The 23466-nt window shown below is 32.4% G+C and overlaps 1 protein-coding gene and 1 long non-coding RNA gene across 2 annotated transcripts in view; both read left to right on the top strand.

Annotated features, from left to right (window-relative positions):
• Nucleotides 1-23466, top strand: part of LOC145265352 (uncharacterized) — a 314468-nt gene that overhangs the window by 146315 nt on the left and 144687 nt on the right. The window lies entirely within an intron of this gene.
• Nucleotides 200-21284, top strand: LOC145265351 (uncharacterized). Its single transcript, XM_080121125.1, has 2 exons — nucleotides 200-1045; nucleotides 20900-21284. Exons 1-2 carry the CDS (start codon nucleotides 759-761, stop codon nucleotides 21057-21059), a joined length of 447 nt encoding a protein of 148 aa, XP_079977251.1. The 5' UTR covers nucleotides 200-758; the 3' UTR covers nucleotides 21060-21284.

Here is a 23466-nt window from a genome sequence, read left to right as displayed (position 1 = left end):
TCTCTCTCTCTCCTTCTCTATCTATCTATCTATCTATATTTCTATCTATCTTTCTATCTATCTATCTAACTCAGTTTCTCATGGAAATTATGAGTTTGGAAGTTAAAATATACTGTGAAGAAAGAGAGAAAACGTGATAAGGAAGGAGATAAAGAGAAAGAGAGATGTAGTGAGAGAAGGAGAGATAAATTGAGAGAAAAAGATAGAAAGATATAGGAGAGATATGACGAGAAAGAGAAAATATCTGTGCGATATCTTCTACTGAGCATCAATTACTATCTCTGTATGGATCAAATGATTATATCGTTGTCATTCGTTTCCACGATATCTTTCGAATTAGATTTATCCCTAGAAAAACGGCAGGTATTTACAGGAGGGGCCACGTGTAAGTTGCCAACATCTTAACGTCAAACATCCTTAAGTCAAAGAGTTTTCATAGAACGAACTGGACTCAAACTTAGCACATGCTATTTTCCAATCTGTGTCGTTAACTATTTAGCCACAGTCACGTACGTTAATTCATTCATTTCGTATGAATCAGATGATGCAATTGTTGGCATTAGTTTCTTCAATATGTTTCTGAACAGAATATTTTCTCGTAAGACATTGGTTAAAACGAAAAAAGGAAAAGAGAGGGGGAAAAAGATAGATTGAAAGACCAATCCTGATACAAACGAAGGTAAATATTTCTCGGTCTTCATATCTCCCCAATTCCCTTACCCTCTCTATCTTTTTTTTTTTTTTTTTTCGTTTTAAAAATGCTTTCAGGAGTTCTTGATTTCAAAAGAAAACCTTTGCAACATTCATGGAATGCATACGAAACCATAACAGCAACATATATAGAGAAGAGCGTTATTGCCGGAATGTTACCCTGCCTTATTCCATTATATGTCGGAATCTCCGCAGACAATTTTTCTGTTAAAGGTGATCCGATCCCTTATGTCCGTATGCTACAGAGTCGGCATAATCACAAAAAGTTGTGGACACAATACATTACTAAGAAATACCCACAAAGCATCAGGATTGACGATATCAAAAGCCTTCGGTAAGTCAACGAATACTTGCTATAGTAGACACTCGTTGCTGGATGGGATTCTCTAGAATTACTGCTTCAAATACCATGCTAATGATCTTCTATCAGATCTAAAGGCAATGAATTCAATAAACGACGACTTGTACAATTTTAACTTATGACGAGTGTCCAAAAATAACTGAATGGTTCTTTATTTAAATAGATCCTTTATTTTTGGTGATATATTTCTGTGATTTTAACACAATCTGACTAGGATATTGAGAAATCTAAAAAAAATAAATGCAAAATTCCAACAATATTTATGAAAAATAATATCTTTTAAATGTTTAAATGTTGCCCATTTTCAGCTTGGCCTATTAATATATATATATATCTATATATATATATATATATATATATATATATATATATATATATATAAAAGTGACTTTGTCTATCTATCTACCTGTGAGGAACGGTCTGCAGAAATACATATTTATATGTTAAAATCGGTTCAGTTTTCACTATTTCTTATCCATCTGACGCTAGTTCAAACGGTAATGACTAAGGTTGGAGAACTATATGCTTTGGTTTCGATTCCAGCTGATGACACCCCAAGTCATATTTGTTTTATCACTACTGTATATTTATCACTACTGTATATTTATCACTACTGTATATTTATCACTACTGTATATTTATCACTACTATATATTTATCACTACTGTATATTTATCACTACTATATATTTATCACTACTGTATATTTATCACTACTATATATTTATCACTACTATATATTTATCACTACTATATATTTATCACTACTGTATATTTATCACTACTGTATATTTATCACTACTATATATTTATCACTACTATATATTTATCACTACTGTATATTTATCACTACTATATATTTATCACTACTACATATTTATCACTACTATATATTTATCACTACTGTATATTTATCACTACTGTATATTTATCACTACTATATATTTATCACTACTATATATTTATCACTACTGTATATTTATCACTACTATATATTTATCACTACTGTATATTAATCACTACTGTATATTTATCACTACTATATATTTATCACTACTGTATATTTATCACTACTATATATTTATCACTACTGTATATTTATCACTACTGTATATTTATCACTACTGTATATTTATCACTACTATATATTTATCACTACTGTATATTTATCACTACTGTATATTTATCACTACTACATATTTATCACTACTATATATTTATCACTACTGTATATTTATCACTACTATATATTTATCACTACTGTATATTTATCACTACTATATATTTATCACTACTGTATATTTATCACTACTATATATTTATCACTACTGTATATTTATCACTACTATATATTTATCACTACTATATATTTATCACTACTGTATATTTATCACTACTATATATTTATCACAACTGTATATTTTTCACTACTATATATTTATCACTACTACATATTTATCACTACTATATATTTATCACTACTGTATATTTATAACTACTATATATTTATCACTACTGTATATTTATCACTACTATATATTTATCACTACTATATATTTATTACTACTATATATTTATCACTACTACATATTTATCACTACTATATATTTATCACTACTGTATATTTATCACTACTATATATTTATCACTACTGTATATTTATCACTACTATATATTTATCACTACTGTATATTTATCACTACTATATATTTATCACTACTGTATATTTATCACTACTATATATTTATCACTACTGTATATTTATCACTACTGTATATTTATCACTACTATATATTTATCACTACTACATATTTATCACTACTATATATTTATCACTACTGTATATTTATCACTACTATATATTTATCACTACTGTATATTTATCACTACTATATATTTATCACTACTGTATATTTATCACTACTGTATATTTATCACTACTATATATTTATCACTACTACATATTTATCACTACTATATATTTGTCACTACTGCATATTTATCACTACTATATATTTATCACTACTGTATATTTATCACTACTATATATTTATCACTACTATATATTTATCACTACTATATATTTATCACTACTACATATTTATCACTACTATATATTTATCACTACTGTATATTTATCACTACTATATATTTATCACTACTGTATATTTATCACTACTATTTATTTATCACTACTGTATATTTATCACTACTGTATATTTATCACTACTATATATTTATCACTACTACATATTTATCACTACTATATATTTGTCACTACTGTATATTTATCACTACTATATATTTATCACTACTGTATATTTATCACTACTATATATTTATCACTACTATATATTTATCACTACTACATATTTATCACTACTATATATTTATCACTACTGTATATTTATCACTACTGTATATTTATCACTACTATATATTTATCACTACTATATATTTATCACTACTGTATATTTATCACTACTATATATTTATCACTACTGTATATTAATCACTACTGTATATTTATCACTACTATATATTTATCACTACTGTATATTTATCACTACTATATATTTATCACTACTGTATATTTATCACTACTGTATATTTATCACTACTGTATATTTATCACTACTATATATTTATCACTACTGTATATTTATCACTACTGTATATTTATCACTACTGTATATTTATCACTACTACATATTTATCACTACTATATATTTATCACTACTGTATATTTATCACTACTATATATTTATCACTACTGTATATTTATCACTACTGTATATTTATCACTACTATATATTTATCACTACTGTATATTTATCACTACTATATATTTATCACTACTATATATTTATCACTACTGTATATTTATCACTACTATATATTTATCACTACTGTATATTTTTCACTACTATATATTTATCACTACTACATATTTATCACTACTATATATTTATCACTACTGTATATTTATAACTACTATATATTTATCACTACTGTATATTTATCACTACTATATATTTATCACTACTATATATTTATTACTACTATATATTTATCACTACTACATATTTATCACTACTATATATTTATCACTACTGTATATTTATCACTACTATATATTTATCACTACTGTATATTTATCACTACTATATATTTATCACTACTGTATATTTATCACTACTATATATTTATCACTACTGTATATTTATCACTACTATATATTTATCACTACTGTATATTTATCACTACTGTATATTTATCACTACTATATATTTATCACTACTACATATTTATCACTACTATATATTTATCACTACTGTATATTTATCACTACTATATATTTATCACTACTGTATATTTATCACTACTATATATTTATCACTACTGTATATTTATCACTACTGTATATTTATCACTACTATATATTTATCACTACTACATATTTATCACTACTATATATTTGTCACTACTGCATATTTATCACTACTATATATTTATCACTACTGTATATTTATCACTACTATATATTTATCACTACTATATATTTATCACTACTATATATTTATCACTACTACATATTTATCACTACTATATATTTATCACTACTGTATATTTATCACTACTATATATTTATCACTACTGTATATTTATCACTACTATTTATTTATCACTACTGTATATTTATCACTACTGTATATTTATCACTACTATATATTTATCACTACTACATATTTATCACTACTATATATTTGTCACTACTGTATATTTATCACTACTATATATTTATCACTACTGTATATTTATCACTACTATATATTTATCACTACTATATATTTATCACTACTACATATTTATCACTACTATATATTTATCACTACTGTATATTTATCACTACTATATATTTATCACTACTGTATATTTATCACTACTATATATTTATCACTACTGTATATTTATCACTACTGTATATTTATCACTACTATATATTTATCACTACTACATATTTATCACTACTATATATTTGTCACTACTGTATATTTATCACTACTATATATTTATCACTACTGTATATTTATCACTACTATATATTTATCACTACTATATATTTATCACTACTATATATTTATCACTACTACATATTTATCACTACTATATATTTGTCACTACTGTATATTTATCACTACTATATATTTATCACTACTATATATTTATCACTACTATATATTTATCACTACTATATATTTATCACTACTACATATTTATCACTACTATATATTTATCACTACTATATATTTATCACTACTATATATTTATCACTACTATATATTTATCACTACTGTATATTTATCACTACTATTTTCCATGACATTCATGGCAGCTTGCAGAATCTCTAAATTCCGATTTAACTCTCTTATTTTGGTGCGGATGTTTTTCTTTAATTCTCGCAGGGTTTGGAGATTGTTAACATAGACTCTTTCTTCAAGATATCATCAAAAGAAAAAGTCGGGCTAGTCAAGTCTGGGGAACGGGGTGGAAGCTCTTCGAGTAAAAAACAATTGAGCCCTAATTTTGGTAAAATAATTTCACAACATTCGTACGGTGTTCAATGCTATACTTAATAATAAGTATACTTTAGTTTTAAAATATTATCTGAAAAATATCTGAATTAGAGAAAAGATAATCATTACTTCTGAAATGACAAAGTGTTTTAACCTCTCAGTGACTTTTTTTACATACATTTTATAAAAAAAAAAAAACAAGTGTATTTGGGAACCTTAAATATGACGACCCCCTGGTGTGCTTGCGGTATTATGGTAAATAAGAACTCTATATAAGACTAGCATAGGCAAACAAAGATACGGTTACGAGGGTTATTATAAATCCCCCTTCCCCAATTTTTGAGTGGCCTTGTGCTCAATTTTTTTGTTTTGTAATTTTTCACAAGATAAAAGAAATATATATATACTAAAGCCACTTTTTGATTCGTGAGTGGTTGGAAATGTACAGCCGAGTCAACAGAGATGATTCGACGCCACAACAGTTTTGTTAGAAGGTGTTGGATATCTACAGGGCAACACTGAAAAGGTGCTCGTCGATGATTATTATGATTATTTAAGCCGAAATGTTTTGGCAGCTAAAATGTTTTAGAATAAATATTTATTTACATTAATTTAGGAATGTTTACGTAAGAATTCCATCATAATAATTTAGTGAACAACTTAGAAATAATGACATGTAAAAACATCAGGTGATTATCTTAGTGGCGTATACTAATGATGCCATTTAGAAAGGGAGAGTCTTTTTAAGATACGTGGAAATTACTTAGAGAAAACAATTAGTCGGAGTCCGGAAGAGAGACGGTCGACAGATCGTTATAGTCAAAACGTAAAAAAAATAAAATTAGATGAGAATACAACTTTCCAATAGAGGAAAACTCTCTGGAATAAAAAGTTACCGAAAATAAAACTCGAGGTCTTGTCATTCTTGTGGGGGAATTTTCATTGCAGCTTCTTCGTTAAAACAAAACTGAAGAGGAATCAGACATGTTTACCGATTAGCAAATGTTGAAACCGCAACTAAATGTTATTGATTGTAAAGGTATAAAGGTCAAATTTTGTTCCTCGTCATTAAACTGTATTTAAATAATATTTAATATATACACACCTAACGACGTTTACATAGACGACGACACGCATATATACACGTGTATAGAAGCTTCCGTCAGTTTGATAGACTATGGCTATCCATTGTAAGGGTGGTTGTCGGTGGAATGTTTGTAGCAAGTGTTGCGCAATCTCCAACCACACCTCTCCTGAGTCGGCGTTGTTGAATACTAGTGGAGGTTCAGGACGACTGGAAACAATGCTGAGATAAGCAGAGAGCACAGCGCCTAGGATTCCCAAAGTGTCACCCACCTGGAACTAGCCAGGCTCAACGTTGCTTACCTTTGGTGAACTAACGAAAACCGGTATGCCAACGTGATTATGCCGTACATACACACGTTTGCCGTACGTAATCACCTACATACGCTCGCATACACTCTCAGCGATAGATGATAATAGAAACTCATAAATATATACAGCCTCACTACATTACAGAGAGAGTAGAACCCAATCAAAGTTGGTGTCGCGAGAAGAGGGCGAAAACTCACACTCAACAAGATTAGACGTAGTGGACGTGGACAAGCGTGAGAGCTGCATTATTTGGTTGCTGCGATCGAGTGACTAAGGTAAAATGACAAAAAATCAGCGACGCTACGTTCACGAAAAGCAGATGTTTGTGTAGATTTATATAAAGTCGTACTTTGTTGACACAGCAAATACTTTTAAGCCGTGCTTCCCCGTTTTTGTTAAGGTTTAGAACATTTGAACAATTCTCATATATATGGAGGGTCCTTTGTTTTCTCTTCCTAGCAACGGTGAATTGTCATTCGAGTTTGATGTAAAGAAGATGGGGAAAGCTCTTCGTGAATATCTAGCAAAACTAATTCTGGGAAATTTAAACAATATATAATAGAATAATTTTTTTTAGTTTCTTCATCATTTTATGTTTTATGGGCCATGATATGCACATAAACTCCGCAGTCATATTAGCAATTGGAGATTTGCATTGGATTTAGTCTATAACCTAATATATAAAAGACTATATAGCTGTGTCTGTCTGTCTCTGTATTTTAAAACTCTATCTCCCCCGAAACTAAAAATTGCAAAGCGGTGCTATAAGCCTCAAATGATAGTTTTTTTAGGGGCGTTCTTTTGTGGTTGTTTAGTCGGTTAAAATTGTTTTTAAGGGGTCATAAAATTGGCTAAAATTGAAAAAATCGCTAAAAATTTTGTACCGTTAGTTTATTTTTAATTTTTAATCACTTGATATACGTGCCACGTTCGTACAGTGGCAACGTCATCAACTTTGAATGATGTAGTTGCGCGTTCGGTTCTAGTTGATGACCCATAATTACGATTTTTTTTGGAAATTACGAATCTATAATAATATATAAGAAATCTTAACAAATTTAGATATTATATGTACGACCCACTCCGCTAGTCGTCAGATACTGTTTTAACAAAATCTCCTGAATTTCAATTTTTTCTTAAGATTCCTTATTATTAAGTTTCTAAATTTCTGAAACAAGAATTGATTTTTCGTATAATTTGAATTCTTTGATCTTTTGTTCTAATGGTCTCATGATATTTTCACAACGTTTCGGTCGATGTAACCTCAAAGTTTCTTTAGATGTATCTTGTCGAACTCGGTTTTTTTTCTGTGGAAATCAGGAATCTTTCTATCGAACTTCCGCAGAAACCCATGCCATAAACTACTTGGTAAAATTCACTTATTATTGTGAGATAGAAGGTTCGATCCTCAGAGCTGGCGACACTAAAAAATACAATTGCGAATTACTTATGATTCGACCCGGGCGTAGCTAACGGAAGGGGACCATACTACACCCAATGATTAAAATAAAGGGTTCTCTCCGACATTCTACGTTAAGCAGAAATATTCTCGAATTCGACAATATACAGCTGCAGAAAATCAAACGTTACCGACCAAGATGTAATGACCATAAGAGGCAAGATTAGAACAGTACTTCGAATATGAATAATCTTACGATTAAACTTTAAATTTAAGATATTTGCTAGAAAAAAAAACAATAACCGATGTTTAATAAAATTTAAATACCATTTGTTACACTTAAATCCTTAGTTCAACCTTTGTAAAAGGACAGAAAAATGTCGTAGAACATGTCCTTCTAGTATCTCAATATCTATATATGCATTAATCAATTTTGTTTTCTGGGACTTTGGATAAATTTGTGGTTTTTCGTTTTGTCGAGTCCCTTGAATAGAAAACACAAGATATATAACTCTATAATTTGTTTGTGCGAGTGACAACAAAAAGGTCCATAAAGAAAAGGATCCCTTAAAAATGAATTAGGGATCTAATTTTTTATTAACTATATATATGTGCTCTGAATTTTAAAAGTAGTACCAATTTATCTAAAACATTGGAAATCTTAATATATATATATATATATATATATATATATATATATATATATATATATATATATATATATGCTCCGTTACCCGACCCACCACCTACTGAGTATAACGTACCTTTAGAAACATTCGAAATCTCTGAGGAAAAAGTACGAAAACTACTCAAGAACTTATAGACCAACAAGGCTGCATGACTAGACGGCATCAGCCCTCTTGTTCTTTCAAATGCTGCTGATACCTTGGCACACTCAGTATCACTGATTTTCCGTAAATCTCTGCTAGAGGTACAAGTACCACAGGACTGGAGAAAGACAACAGTCTCCCCCCCTCTTCAAGAAAGAAAGCCGATTAAAAGCGAGTAACTACAGACCAATTAGTCTCACATGCATACTCTGTAAGGTGATGGAAAAACTCATCAGGGAAGAACTTATAAGGTATTTAAGGGAAAACCACCTTATTAGCACAGAGCAAACATGTCTTTGTACAGGGAAGGTCCTGTACTACTCAGCTTCTGGATGTTATGGATACCTGGACAGAAACTCTCGATGCAGGAGGAAGTATCGACATCGTCTACATGGACTTCATCAAGGCCTTCGATTCCGCGCCTCACCGTCGCCTCTTGAAAAAAGATTAAGTCATATGGCATCCAGGGCAAAGTCCTAAACTGGATTCAGGCGTTCCTAAATGCTAGGCAACAGCGTGTAGTAGAAAACAGAGCAAAATCAATACCAGCACCAGTGACGAGCGGGATAACACAGGGAAGTGTCATTGGCCCAATGTTATTCGTCATCTACATAAACGATCTACCCAAACTGCCAAAATGAAATGAAGCTGTTTGCAGATAACACAAAGTTGTTCACACATAGTGACATACCTGGAGCCACAGACAGCCTTCAGGCTTACCTAGATAACTGGCAGAACTGGTCACAGGGCTGGTTGCTCCGTTTTCACCCACAGAAATGCAGCGTCCTGAACCTAGGGAGCAGGAGATCAGAGGCGAAATACACATTGAAAGACAACTCGCTTGGAGTGATAACATAGCATGATCATGAGAAAGACGTAGGCGTCTACATCGACAACAAACTGAGTTCCAAGGAATATGTAGCTAAATCCATCGCAAAAGCAAATAAAGTTATCGGGATCATTCGTCACACTTTTTACTTCCTCTCTAATACAGTCTTTGTGGAACTCTACAAGAGCCTTGTGCGTCCTATCTTGGAGTATAGCAACTCTGTCTGGCAGCCGCACCATAAAACGTTATGCAGTGATCTGGAAGGCGTACAGCGCCGAGCAGCCAAGCTGCTGGTATCACTGAAGGACAAGCCATATTCTGAAAGATTCAGCACTCCGAGACTACCCACTCTTGAGCATCGGTGAAATCGTGGTGACATAGGATCTATGATACAAGAAAGCCGTATTTTCAGATCGCCAAAAAAACGCGCAACCAGGGGGAACAGCCTCAAAATCGTAAGAAAACATTGTAGGCTAGATGCCCGCAAACGGACCTTCTCACAGAAGGTTGTCAACACATGGAATGATCTCCCAGATGCATTTGTACAAGCACAAACGGTAAACGCATTCAAAAGCAGATTTGACGCACATTAGAGATTGCTGCCGAGTTTATATTGCCCATCCTCCTAAATGGAAGTGTAAATTCCTGGGTTCCTGTGCAACGCATGCCACAAAGTTGTCTAGGAAATTTTCCCTTGGAACGTTGAACAGGTCAAAAATGTGGACCTCTAATATCTAGTTAAGTCAAAGTCATATATATATATATATATATATATATATATATATATATATATATATATTGATTCATCCAGAGGAAGTCTCGAAAAAAAGACGAAACGTTGATGAACACATAATACGGTTTGTTCCTTTTTATTTTCTCTCTCTCTCTCTCTCTCTCTCTCTCTCTCTCTCTCTCTCTCTATATATATATATATATATATATATATATATATATATATATATATATATATATATATATATATATATACCAGCAGGGTGCCCGGCGTATTCCGGTAGTAAAATGCTTAATAGAAAATCAGGCGTAATGTTTTAATCGACTTACCATTGTTTTTAATTTTGACGCCTTAACAGCTAATATTGATCCTGCCTTGTGGTAGTTGTTTGGCTAGCAGCACGGTTGAGTTGTAAAACAGTGAAATAGTACTATATATATATATATATATATATATATATATATATATATATATATATATATATATATATATGAAACAGTACTGTATGTGGATGAATATAATGTTCCTTATCTTGGGTTGAACATATTAGGAAGTGATATACAATTACCATTAGCGTATGAAACGATGCCCTTTGTGTACACACATTGAGCTTACGTATGTTGACAATGTCAAAACATTGTTAATTCACTACACACATAGCAGCAGCCGAATAGCGCAACGGTTAGAAGCGCTATAGTTTGGGCGGTCAGGTTTCGATCCTGCCTTGAGGTAGTTGTTTGTTTAGCCGCACTGCTGAGCTGTGAAACAGTGAAATAGTACTGTATGTGACTCATATTTATATATATATATATGTGTGTATATGTATATGTGTATATATGTGTATGTATGTATGTAAGTATATATATATACACACACATATATATATATATATATATATATATATATATATGTCCGTGTGCTAAAATGTTATCATCTTCAATTCTCATGCAGGCGTACACATTTTGCATAAATGGAATTCAACGTAATAGTGAAATGAAATAATTAATTTAATAGTAGGTACGGGCAAAAAATGAGCTGGCAAAAATAGGGGTACCTCGTTTTGAAAGCTTATATATCATATTTTTTCTGTAGGTTTCCGACTACTATTTGATTGTATTTGAAAGATTAGAGACTAAAGTTAATTTCCTAAAGGAAAAAAATATTTGTACACGTGAAAAAAAAAAAGATATGAAAAATGTTTTAAGGCCGAACTAAATTTTAAGTTTAATAAATTCATTGTAAAAATCCTTTAAAAAATAAATACTAGTTTTCTGGGTCTATTTCAAAGATAATTAGTAAAGTAAAGTTCTAAGATATTTAATTAAATAAAAACAAACAACTTGTTTGAGCAAAAATAACTTAATAAGCCCTCAAAAAGAAAGTAATTTACCGTTCGTCAAAAACACAACAAACTAAAATTTTGTAAATACGATTATAAGGAGGCCCAAAACTTCAGCCAATCGGAACGCTGTTTCAAAATGAAGTCATGATAGTAAAAGGAGGTAGGGTGTCAGATTTCTTTTATTCACAGACCTACAGCAATACATTCCGAATCTGAACGTTTGTATCAATTTTTATCATTTTTTAAATTTAATTACTTTTTATGCTCCTGTTTTTAGATTAATTTTTTAAAATTATTGTTCGAGTTTATATAAAAATTATGTTACGTCGAAAGTTTCACATTCTTGCGAGCAAGGAAATTATTAAAATCTTGCATATAAAAATTATGCGAAATCTGTAATTTAAAAAAAAGTAGAAATATTTTTTTATTATACTTTTTTGTGTGAAAATATTAAATATACAACGCTTAATTCAATGGTCATATCGGTAGTTCGAGAAATTCATTTTTCTTCGAGTTATATCGAATTCATTAATACGGACTTTAGGGGTATTTTGTAATGTTCCTGTAAAAATTATTTTATTTTTTATTGTTACAAATTACGATGCTTTATTTATATAAAAAAGCAAAAATATATTCTTAGTTTTTTTTTTTTACTACTGAAAACCGTAACTTTAGTAAAGGTATTTTTTGTTTAAACAAAATAATTCATTTCAACTCAGATGTTGAAATTAATAATTAGTTCATTATATTCTGCGATCATTATTTGATAAATACTGAAAATTACATTAAAATTGGTTTATTTTCTTATTTTTGGTGAAATTTTAAGTAAAGGGAGGGGTCAAAATGTTTATACATTTTGAGCATCGCCATTCATTTTATCCGTACCTATCTAATAAACGGACCATAACTTATAAATAATTAATCAACGTTCGTTTTTCAAAGGAATATGCAAATAGTTAACATTAATCTATTCGCTCGCATATCCATGACTGAGTATATTTAAAGTTCGATTTGATATTTTTTAAATAGGAAAATTAGGCTTTTTATACTACAGCGTTAAATTCTCAGCTTTTACCGCTTTTCGTTATGCAAACAAAACGAAACGTTGTAGAAAGGTAAGACTAAATTTCGTTATTTACGTTTGGTTAATGTCGCGACACTATTGCTAAGTTTTTTTTTAAATGCAAAAATATATTGTATGTGAATAAATATCATATGCAAAGAAAATGCCTGGATATAAATATATTATTTGTTTTTTTAAACGAAATAAACAAAAGAAAACGTGACTTTTTTTTGCAAAAAAAAACAACATAACAATGAATTTAAGATGCATTTCACTAGTGTGAAACGAACCGCTTATTAATAATATTTCACATTTTTATTGAAATCACTCCAGACAAACCATAAAGCCACTTGATTTAATCAGCAAGCAAGAAAAAGATAACGATTATTGCAAAGACAGAAAATGATATTGACCTTAGTCTTGTAACGACCAAACTATAAGATAGGAGTAACGCATTTATTGGAAAAGCAATTCAACAAGCCTCTTATTCTTGAAAATGAGTTTTTAGAATAGGGGACTATTCTATAATGAGATGTCAAAATCCAATGACAGTAACTGTAGCAACGGTTAGGTTACCTGGGCTGTTGTATCTAAAGAGTGTGTTTCGACGGTGTAATGCTTGTCGGATTGATTGTTGTTACAAGTGATAAAATAGGTACGGGCCAAAAATACGGCAATAGGCAAACATCGATTAAAAGTGGTTAGGTGACTGGCACATGCAGCTATTGACTTAAGACAGCATCCTAACGAAAGGAAAACGATCGTCCAGATTTCCTCAATCACCATTTTGAACTCCTAGACAAACTCAGCAAAGAAAGAGTTACAGTATCTAACTATTTAATTAATACTGGCTGTAAAAAAGTGCTCAGTAAGCATCAATTTTCACCTGCACACCAACATTCTCTGTAAATGACACAACAATCAAATTTACAAATTTCCAGCGCCAAAACATCCTAAGCATGATTGACAACACGAGGGAAAAATTGCACCAGTTAAAGGTCTGTACAGATTCATGTGCACTATTAAAACACTCAATAACTCGACGTTATTTGATTCACTCAGGTAGAGGCAACCTGACCAACTTAAACAACTCGCGCCAAGACCAATACATACTCACCTATACTTTACTCCTCAAACCTACGATATAACTTACAAACATTGCGCATCTGACTACTTCTATAGTGCAACGCCAATCTTGGTAAGTATGCGGCCATTCAGTAACTCCACAATGGGAGAACTAATCAACCTGAACGAAACAATAAAAAATCCAAGCTAACTATCCCACATAACTTTGAATTTGAGGGCACACTGATTAAGAACAGAAACAACTTTGCAGACGCTCTTTCACTCACCCATTCCTTTCAACTAATAATGCAGTTGAGTGCATACCACGAATATCCTCACCATTTCAGACCCACTTACACTCACCCATCTTTTGCAAACAACTGTGTAGATTTAGTTGCACTCAACATGTTCCACATTTCAGACACACCTGCACTCAACAATTCGGTCATAGTTGCAATTTGACATTTACACATTTAGCATTCTTTTGCTACGACTTTTAATCACATTTGCTTTATTATTTACTAGCAGGCCGCCAGGCGTTGCCCGGTCATAAAATACGCATAAACCTTATATTTTAATTCATACAAAACTGAGAAATACGCATGCGAGTATTAGTTTTTTTCTAAAGAGATCATTTCGTGTAATATTTAAGCTAAGATTAAAACCAAAGCCTAAAGACAGTGTTTCAAGGACGATAACCATTGCGCCATCTTGATACTATCTTTAAAAAGTGTTTTCAATCCTAATTATTCTTAACATAAATAATCCCTCATGTGAACGATTTTCGCGTGCGCACTCGTGAAACAGTTGACGAACAGATATACATTCGATCAGCAACGCGTACCAATTTTTTTTTTAATTTTGAACCTTCGCAGCCCATTTTTTTCAGACGAAAACCGGCTAAAAGTTTCCAAATATCCGAATACCCTATATACTAAATTTTAAATCTTGATAAAAAACGTTGTGTATATAGCTTGATAAGTGTCCTCACACACATTCTTACTTTACTAGTATATATATATATATATATATATATATATATATATATATATATATATACTTACTTTACTAGTATATATATATATATATATATATATATATATATATATATATATATATATACTAGTAGGCCTCCCGACAGTGAACGATCGTAAAATACGCAGAAATATTATATTTTAATTAATACATAAACTGAGACACGTGCATGCGAGTATTACGTTTTTTTTTATAAACAGTTCACTCCTTGTAAGGAAATAAATCCTCGAGCTGAGATTGAAACGTAAACCTAAAGACAGTCAAGTACGATAACACGTAAACCAGCTTGACATAATCTTTAAAAAGTGTTTAGAAACCTACTTATTCTTAATATAAGTAATCTGTCACTAATCTGTCATGCGCATTCGTGAAACAGTTGACAATCTGATGAAAATCCGATTAGAAGCACCATTTTTTTTGGATGAAAACCTATTAAAAAGATCTCCACATGTCTGACTATCTTATATACTAAATTGCAAGTATGTAGATCCAAAATTCGTTGAATAGAGTCTTCACACAAACACATTATCTCGTTTATAGATATATGTACATATGTAAAATAAATCATACGGTCATATTGTTACTCTGTTTTTTTTTCAGAAATTATACTATATAAGTTGCTACTTCCTACAATTTCCTCTTCTATCTTTTTCCACAATTCTAATCTCCCTTACTATCACTCTCCAATGTTTGAAGATTTATTCAGGCAAGAGATGTAATCGCAATTCTGGATTACAGGTTCAGTTTTTTATTTTATTTATTTTACTTACTCTCACTTTTAACAAGGCATATCGCCCCTTATATGTAAGCAGCTCCAATTTGGGACAATGCCTAATAATGATAAACAAGATGTTGGTTAACCTTTCATTTAAATTATATATATAAGGATGGAATACCGTTGCCACATCTGGGCAGGAGCTGCTAGAAAGGACTTGACCTGCCTTGATAGAGTTCAAAATAGACTTCGTAGCCTCGTAGGAGATGTCCTTTTCTCTTCCTTGCAACCTCTATCTCACAGAAGAGATGTTGCGAGTTTGTCTCTGATGTATCGTTATTTTCATGGAAAGTGTTCGACTGAGCTTCAATCTATGGTCCCCCCTCGCAAAACTTTCACAAGAAACACTCGTCTAGCTGTAAACACTATCAATAATTCTTTATCTGTGCCTAAACCTAAACGTAGATTCCATGAACAAAGCTTTTTTATTAGAACTGCACGCCTGTGGAATTGTCTTCCGTTTTCCTGCTTTCCGGTTGACTACAATATGGTTGTGTTCAAGTCTAACGTAAATAAGTTCTTGATGAGCCGTTCCATATAAGTTATCAAATTTAACAAATTTTCATTACTAATGATTATTATATTGTCCAATTTCTACTGTACACTCTTTAACCTTTATCCTTGAGTGGCCTCTTGGCCTTGATAATGAGTTGATACCTATGAAAAAAAAAAGTCCAATGTGAACAAGTTCTAATTGAATCGTCCCCCTAAGTAATCCAAGTTTCCAAATTCCCACTGTTTACTATGCTAAAATCACAATGACTAATGTATACCTATTAACCCTTATCCTCGAGTGGCCTCTAGTCCTTGATAAGTGGTGACACCCTTGTAAAAAAAAAAAAGTACAGTCAGGGGAGCAAGTAGCAGGAAGGAAATTCCAATGTCTAGCTGTTCGAAAGAAGAGGCTATTAGAGTAGAAGGCTTTCTGACATTTAGGGACCTCGACTGTGAAGGATGCAACATTGCGGCGATGAGACCGGTTTGTGAACCTGGTCGACAATACGGGACCTGTTAGATTGGAGACTCTTTTTTGGATCCTATCAAAAAGGGAGTGACTAGTGGTTGACGCCAGATGTAGCACCAATACTCCATGTATGGGCGAATGATTGTTTTGTAAAAGTACAGGATACTCTCAAGTATGAGTATTCTTCTATCACGATAGAAAAACGCACTTTTTTTGCTGCAGCCTTCGTAATGTCATCAATATATTTGTTCCGATTTATATTGCCTGTATATTTTAAGCCGAGGAGTTTGAAAGAAAAATTCTCAGTAAGAGTGTTTTTATCGGTGAGTGAAGAGTTCCCGATCGTCTGTTGTCGTCGAAACTTTGTGCAGTCAATAATAAATCAATCGGGGTTCGCCATTTTATATTTTAGTAGTTGATATCCGGACACAGATGCGATTATAACTCTTTAATCTTGTCTTAATTTTTTTATGGCGGGTTGTACCCCAAACAATATAATTTGCTCTTCTTGTTAGCTGTATTGAAGTGGCGTAAACCAAACAACAGAACAGCTTTCATCTTAATTTGATTGAATTTTTATTTGTTAAATCATGAAGTCATTACCACACTTCAATCAAAAGTTGTAAAAACCTTATGATACCAGGCTAAGCCGCCATTACTGGTCCACTAATTATGCAACCATTGATTTGATAACTTTGAAAGGAATCGGCGTAAATGTTTGTCATTCTTTTACGTTTTTTTTTCTTATGTGCTAGGCCCTATTTAAGTATGAGAGATTATTTAGAAAAATTAATATCAGACTCCCATACTTACAAAAGTAAGGAAATCAAAATTACTTCCCTCATAGCATCATGGAAAATTACCTGCCCCCTGCTGTTTTTATACCTTCATTGAAAATGTTTTAGATTAGTTGTGTTTCTAACGATCACCAACACACATATTTCGGTTTCAATACACTGCTTTTTCAAATTAAGCCAAAATACCAGAATCTGAGAATTAATCAGATTTATGTAAACGGTCACTTATCACACCAGTTTTCTCAATTCATAATAAATTCGGTAGAAAATTTATCCCAAGCGTTTGTTTAGTTTATGCAAACATTGATGATAATACATCTTCCCAAAAATTCACCCAGCAGCTTTATCTTCAAGGGACGTTTTACAGCTGGGAATATGGAGGCTTCTCTCTTCGATTGTGTGATTGTGTCGAGAAAAGAAGCAGGAGGGGGTACCAGCAGCATCGGGAAGTATAACGTGGCTGTTACACTTGAGCCGTGTTCGTTAAAGTTCAAGCCTCTCTCTGACACCAACGCCGTCCGACACAGTCAAATTAAAAAAAAAAAAAAAAAAGAAACCAACTTTTTGTATTTTAGGGCACGTGGTGTCCTTCCCCTTTTTTCTCTCACGCCAACTTGCGCATATTTCCTTATTTGCATACGACTTCAAATGTTGCTCCTGCTACTAACCCAATCGCTTGCAAACCACCATTCTGCGGCTGATATTTTCATACCCGCTAGTATGCGCTCTGTTACAAAGATTTAGGTTGCTAACTAGTAAACAACACGGATTTACAACGTTAGTGTGCCAAGTTCGAATCCACTTCGTTCAACAGAAATATTTTCACTAAAGCATGTTGATTTTTTTCCGTAAATCCCTTTATTTCTAGACAGAATTCTAAATTAAAAAAATATCGGGGAACTGAATAACAACAATTATCTTCTGATCTATACGAAATGAATGAATAATACTCAACAACAAAAATAACCAGCAACATTTTTCTCCCACAGACCACACTTCCTATTAGATATTGTCCTAAATATTTTTGATTCTGTTTAGCATGGTTTAAACCTATTACCTCCCATGATTTTTAAACATTTGAACTTTTTATGAAACTTAGATACCGATCATAAAAAAATGCGAAAACCACGATGGAATAGTAAGAATTACATTTTAAACAGAAATAAATGAGAGATTAGGTGATCTCATACGAAATCACTGCGAGGATACAGTTCCAATAATTATAGTATATCTCTCTATTTTTTAGTGATATCATTATAGATCACCGGAAGGTAATGCGTTAATAACTAATTTTGTAGGTCCTTACTTTCTGTTTTATTTCAATAAAGTCATTGTATATACGTATACCTATAGACAATAAAATTCCCAATCAGTTTGGGAATATTATTAGTAAAATGGCCCTAATGCAAATGTATTTAGTGCCTGAGATAATTCTAGTTACGTAGAATAAGATATAAGGTTGGTGCAAAAACAATATGTTTTTTTTACATATGTTACATTTAGATATTATTTTTGGATCAATTCAGTGATATATATAGCCATGTGATATATCATTTTGAAGCGAGTTTCTCAGTCTGTCGAAACATCGTATTCGTTACCATTCTCAATCTCTACACTCATTTTTCAGGCTTTTTGACAGCATGAACAAATTTCAAATTCATACGATGTTATTGTTCCAGTTCAAAATAGGCCGAAAAGCTGTCGAGACAGCTCGTGATATCAATGATGCGTTTAGCCTAGGAACCACTAACAAATGTATGACACAAAGGTTGTTTAAGAAATTTCGCAATAGTGACAAGAGTCTAGAATATGAAGACCGGCCAACTGCGGTTGATAACGAAAATTTGAAAGCCTTAACTGAAGCTGATCCTCGCAAACAACACGAGAAGTTGCTGTTGAACTCGAGGTCGACCACTTAATAGTCGTTCGCCATTTAAAGCAAATACGGAAGTAAAAAATTTGGACAAACGGGTGCCGCATGAACTGAACGATTATAAAAAAATCGTCTTTTTGAGGTGACTTTTACGCTCCTTCTGCGTAAAAAAAGCGACCCATTTCTCGAGTAGATTGTGACGTGTGATGAGAAGTGGATCCCCTACGACAACCTGCGACATTCGACACAGGAGTTGGATGCCAAAGAAACACTACAACACTTACAGAAGCTTAAATTGCACCAGACAAAAGGTTATTGTACTGCTTGGTTGTTTGCGGCCGGTCTCATCTATCACAGCTTCTTGAATCCGGGCGAAACGATAACGGCGAAAAAGTAATGCCGCCAATTTGACGAAATGCACCAAAAGCTCCAACGTATGTGGCCGAGATTCGTCAATATGAAGGATCCAATTCTCCTCCACGACAACGCTCGCCCGCATGTTGCTCAACTGACCCTGTATAAGCGAAACCAATGAGGATAGGAGATTTTGCCTCATTCGTCATATTTAGCGGACCTCTCGCCCATCGATTATTATTTTTTAAAGCATCTCGACAACTTCCTGCGCGAAAAAATGCATGAAAAGCCGATTTGATGTCGAATCGGCCTTCAATTACTTCATTGCTTCCAGAACTCCAGATTTCGATACTAATGGCATAAATAAACTTGTGTCTCGTTGGCAAAAATGTCTCGATTCTAATGGTTCTTATTTCCATTAAAAAAAGTTTATTATGAAATCTTTGAACGACAAAATAACGACATTATTTTTCCCCAACTTGGATATTTTTTATGATTTATGAACGATCAGTTTGACAGTTTTGTGCTATATTTATTCTAAAAGAATTTGTCCATATTTATACAAATGAACAGTCCAATAAGTAATATTTTTAATACAATTTAAACTACTTATTACGAGAAAACTTTCACTTTACTACTTCGTACTCCATGAGATAATATCCACTTGAATCCAGCTTATCTCTTCAGCTGTGCCTGCTCAAGCTTCTACATATACCAGTCCCTACCAGCAGTCGTACTCTTTCCTACATCGCCTGTTTCCTGCATTAACTCCTTCACCATTTCATTTTTTTTTGCAGAGTCTGTTCTCCTTCCTCAAGCGGACACTACGCCACATTCTTTCCTGCAGAGCCTGCTCCAGTTCCTTCGAGAAGCTCATTCCTGCAACCATTGCTCCAGCTCCTTCTTGTTAGTTTCAATTCTCATAGAATCCTATCTTACCTGCTCCTGTTGGCTTAGCCCTTGACTACCTTCTCACATGAGACATATCATTACATTTCAGGAATGCTGCCTTCAAATGCACCGTTTCTTTTGATCCCGCTTTTTCATTCCGTACGATCAAATCTATACAGCTGTCTAGGTACAGGATGCAAGTCTTTTCAGCCTTGTTGCTACATCAAATCTGTTTCCAGTTCTTTTGTTAATTCCTTTTGTATCCGGTGCAATAAATGGAAACCTTTTTTGATATAATTCACCTGGGTTTGTTCTTGTCTTCTTTGCCATAGGAGTATTTTTTCCACTTGCCAATTTTCTTAAGTTACAAGACCGATCATCTAGGTGACATGATTTTATAAGATCAAAATACCAACGTGTCAATCTAGCTTGAACAGAAACACAGACAAACGCAAAGAACACCTGCCACAATAATAAAATACAAGACTAACAACATTACGTTTAAAGAAAGGTGAACCAAATAAATTTCAGTAACTCTCTTATAGGTCATAGATCCAACAACCTAAATATGACAACACTATTCGATAAATAAATAAATAAAGCTAAACAATCATTAGTTGCCAAAATACGAAACATCTCACGAAACATTAAATTATAATATGAGGCACCATAAATAAGTTTTCAGACTTTTTCTGTAAAGGCATTTAAAATTGTCGTAGACTTTTAAAAATGCAGTGTGTTATTGCTATAAATCTTATGAGATGACTGACGGATTTTTATGATTTCAGGTTTAAATAAACATCTACAATAGGCATTGGAATACGCAACACTAAAATATGATTGTTACAGCAGATGAATTTCTAAAATGCAATCTGGAGGTGAAGAGAAACGATATGCATAAAAATTATTGTTTTAAACTTGAAAAAAAATCCTACGCATGGAATGCTTCAGACTGTTTGGGACCATTTTGCATGAAGTGAGCACCAGTTTTATGAGTGTCACAAGAGTGTTAAGGAAGACAGGGGGGTGATAAGCAGTGTGGGAGGAACAAAGAAGTCAGAGCACCAGAGTTGATTGGTCAAATAAAGATTTTCATGGATAAGAACTACCGTGTGTCGATAGAGATAATAAGTGCACAGTTTGATGTCAGTGTCGGAACTGTACACACAGTTATTCGCGATAAACTAAAGATTTCGCGAAATTTATCCCAACTGTGCTCAGATTTTATCAGTAAAAAGCCTTGTCATAACAGCAGGGAGATGGTCGAGTCGATCAAATCAGATCTCGCCGTTCTTGATCCTTTAGTGACCTGCGATAAAAGCTAGATTAACAGCTAGGATCAAAAGACAAAGAGACGAAGTTTCCAGTGAAAGCATGCTGCCCACCAGACTCTAGAGGACCAGACAGAGCAAATCAACCCCAAAACTTATAATGATCCGTTTATTGACAGCACAGACAAAAAAAAATGCATGAAAAAATACAAGACAATGTTCTAGCTTTATCATCATAGATATTGCAATCGAACAGAGTTAAACTCATCTAAATAAGATTGGTAGTATCGTGAGCAACGTTTGGGAAAATAGAATTGCTGGACGTTTGGGCAAATAGAATTCATGTGTTGGCCCCGAAACCATGCCTGAACAGGGAGTATCATATGATGACGATTTTGAATGCTATAGGATGAGCAACAGTTATTGCATAAATAATTTACACACGCAGGCACATGCAAACACTCACTATATATATATATATATATATATATATATATATATATATATATGTATATATATATATGTATATATATATATGCATGTATGTATATGTATGTATATATGTATGTAGGTATGCATATATTTATATATACACTAAGTTGTAGAGGTTTAGAACTGATTACATGAATTTAATGAAATTTTTAATAGTGCTCAATAAAACCAGAGCCAGATATATTTTTATTAGTTTTATTTAATTTTATTTAATTTTGAGAACTAGTTTCTTTCGTGAAAAACATCTTTTTTTAAAGTCGCATAGTGAGAAACTGTGGTTTTAACCGACCATCTTTATGAAATATTAGGATGCTCATTGTCGCGACTTTGTAAAGTAATAATATATAAGGACTGTTCCCTTTCCATGTATACAAGAAGAATACCAGATAAGTGAAAATGATATTAGGTTAAGAAATGGATTGTTAGAAATTACGTCGATTGTCGTATTCTTTTAGAAATTTGAATATTAAAAGGCCAGTTAAAAGTGGACAATGCAAATTAAAAATGTATTCTTAAAAAAAATAAGTTCGGTTAAAAAATAGGTTAGGTGAGGATTCTTTTGATGGCCAAAAGTCTGTTTGGACAAACATATGAAAAGCCGCGTGAAATTAGACACGTTTGAAAACACACTTCTGACGTTATAGACAAAGGACATTTCTCCATATACGATTCTATGAGTTCGGATTTTAGTCAGTCGATAAGAGCCAGTT

This window comes from Euprymna scolopes, chromosome 40 (assembly GCF_053919585.1).
Source record: "Euprymna scolopes isolate OS-2025 chromosome 40, ASM5391958v1, whole genome shotgun sequence".
NCBI lineage: Eukaryota > Metazoa > Mollusca > Cephalopoda > Sepiida > Sepiolidae > Euprymna > Euprymna scolopes.
The sequence above is the reverse complement of the archived record's forward strand: the minus strand, read 5'-3'. Positions and strand labels throughout refer to the sequence as shown.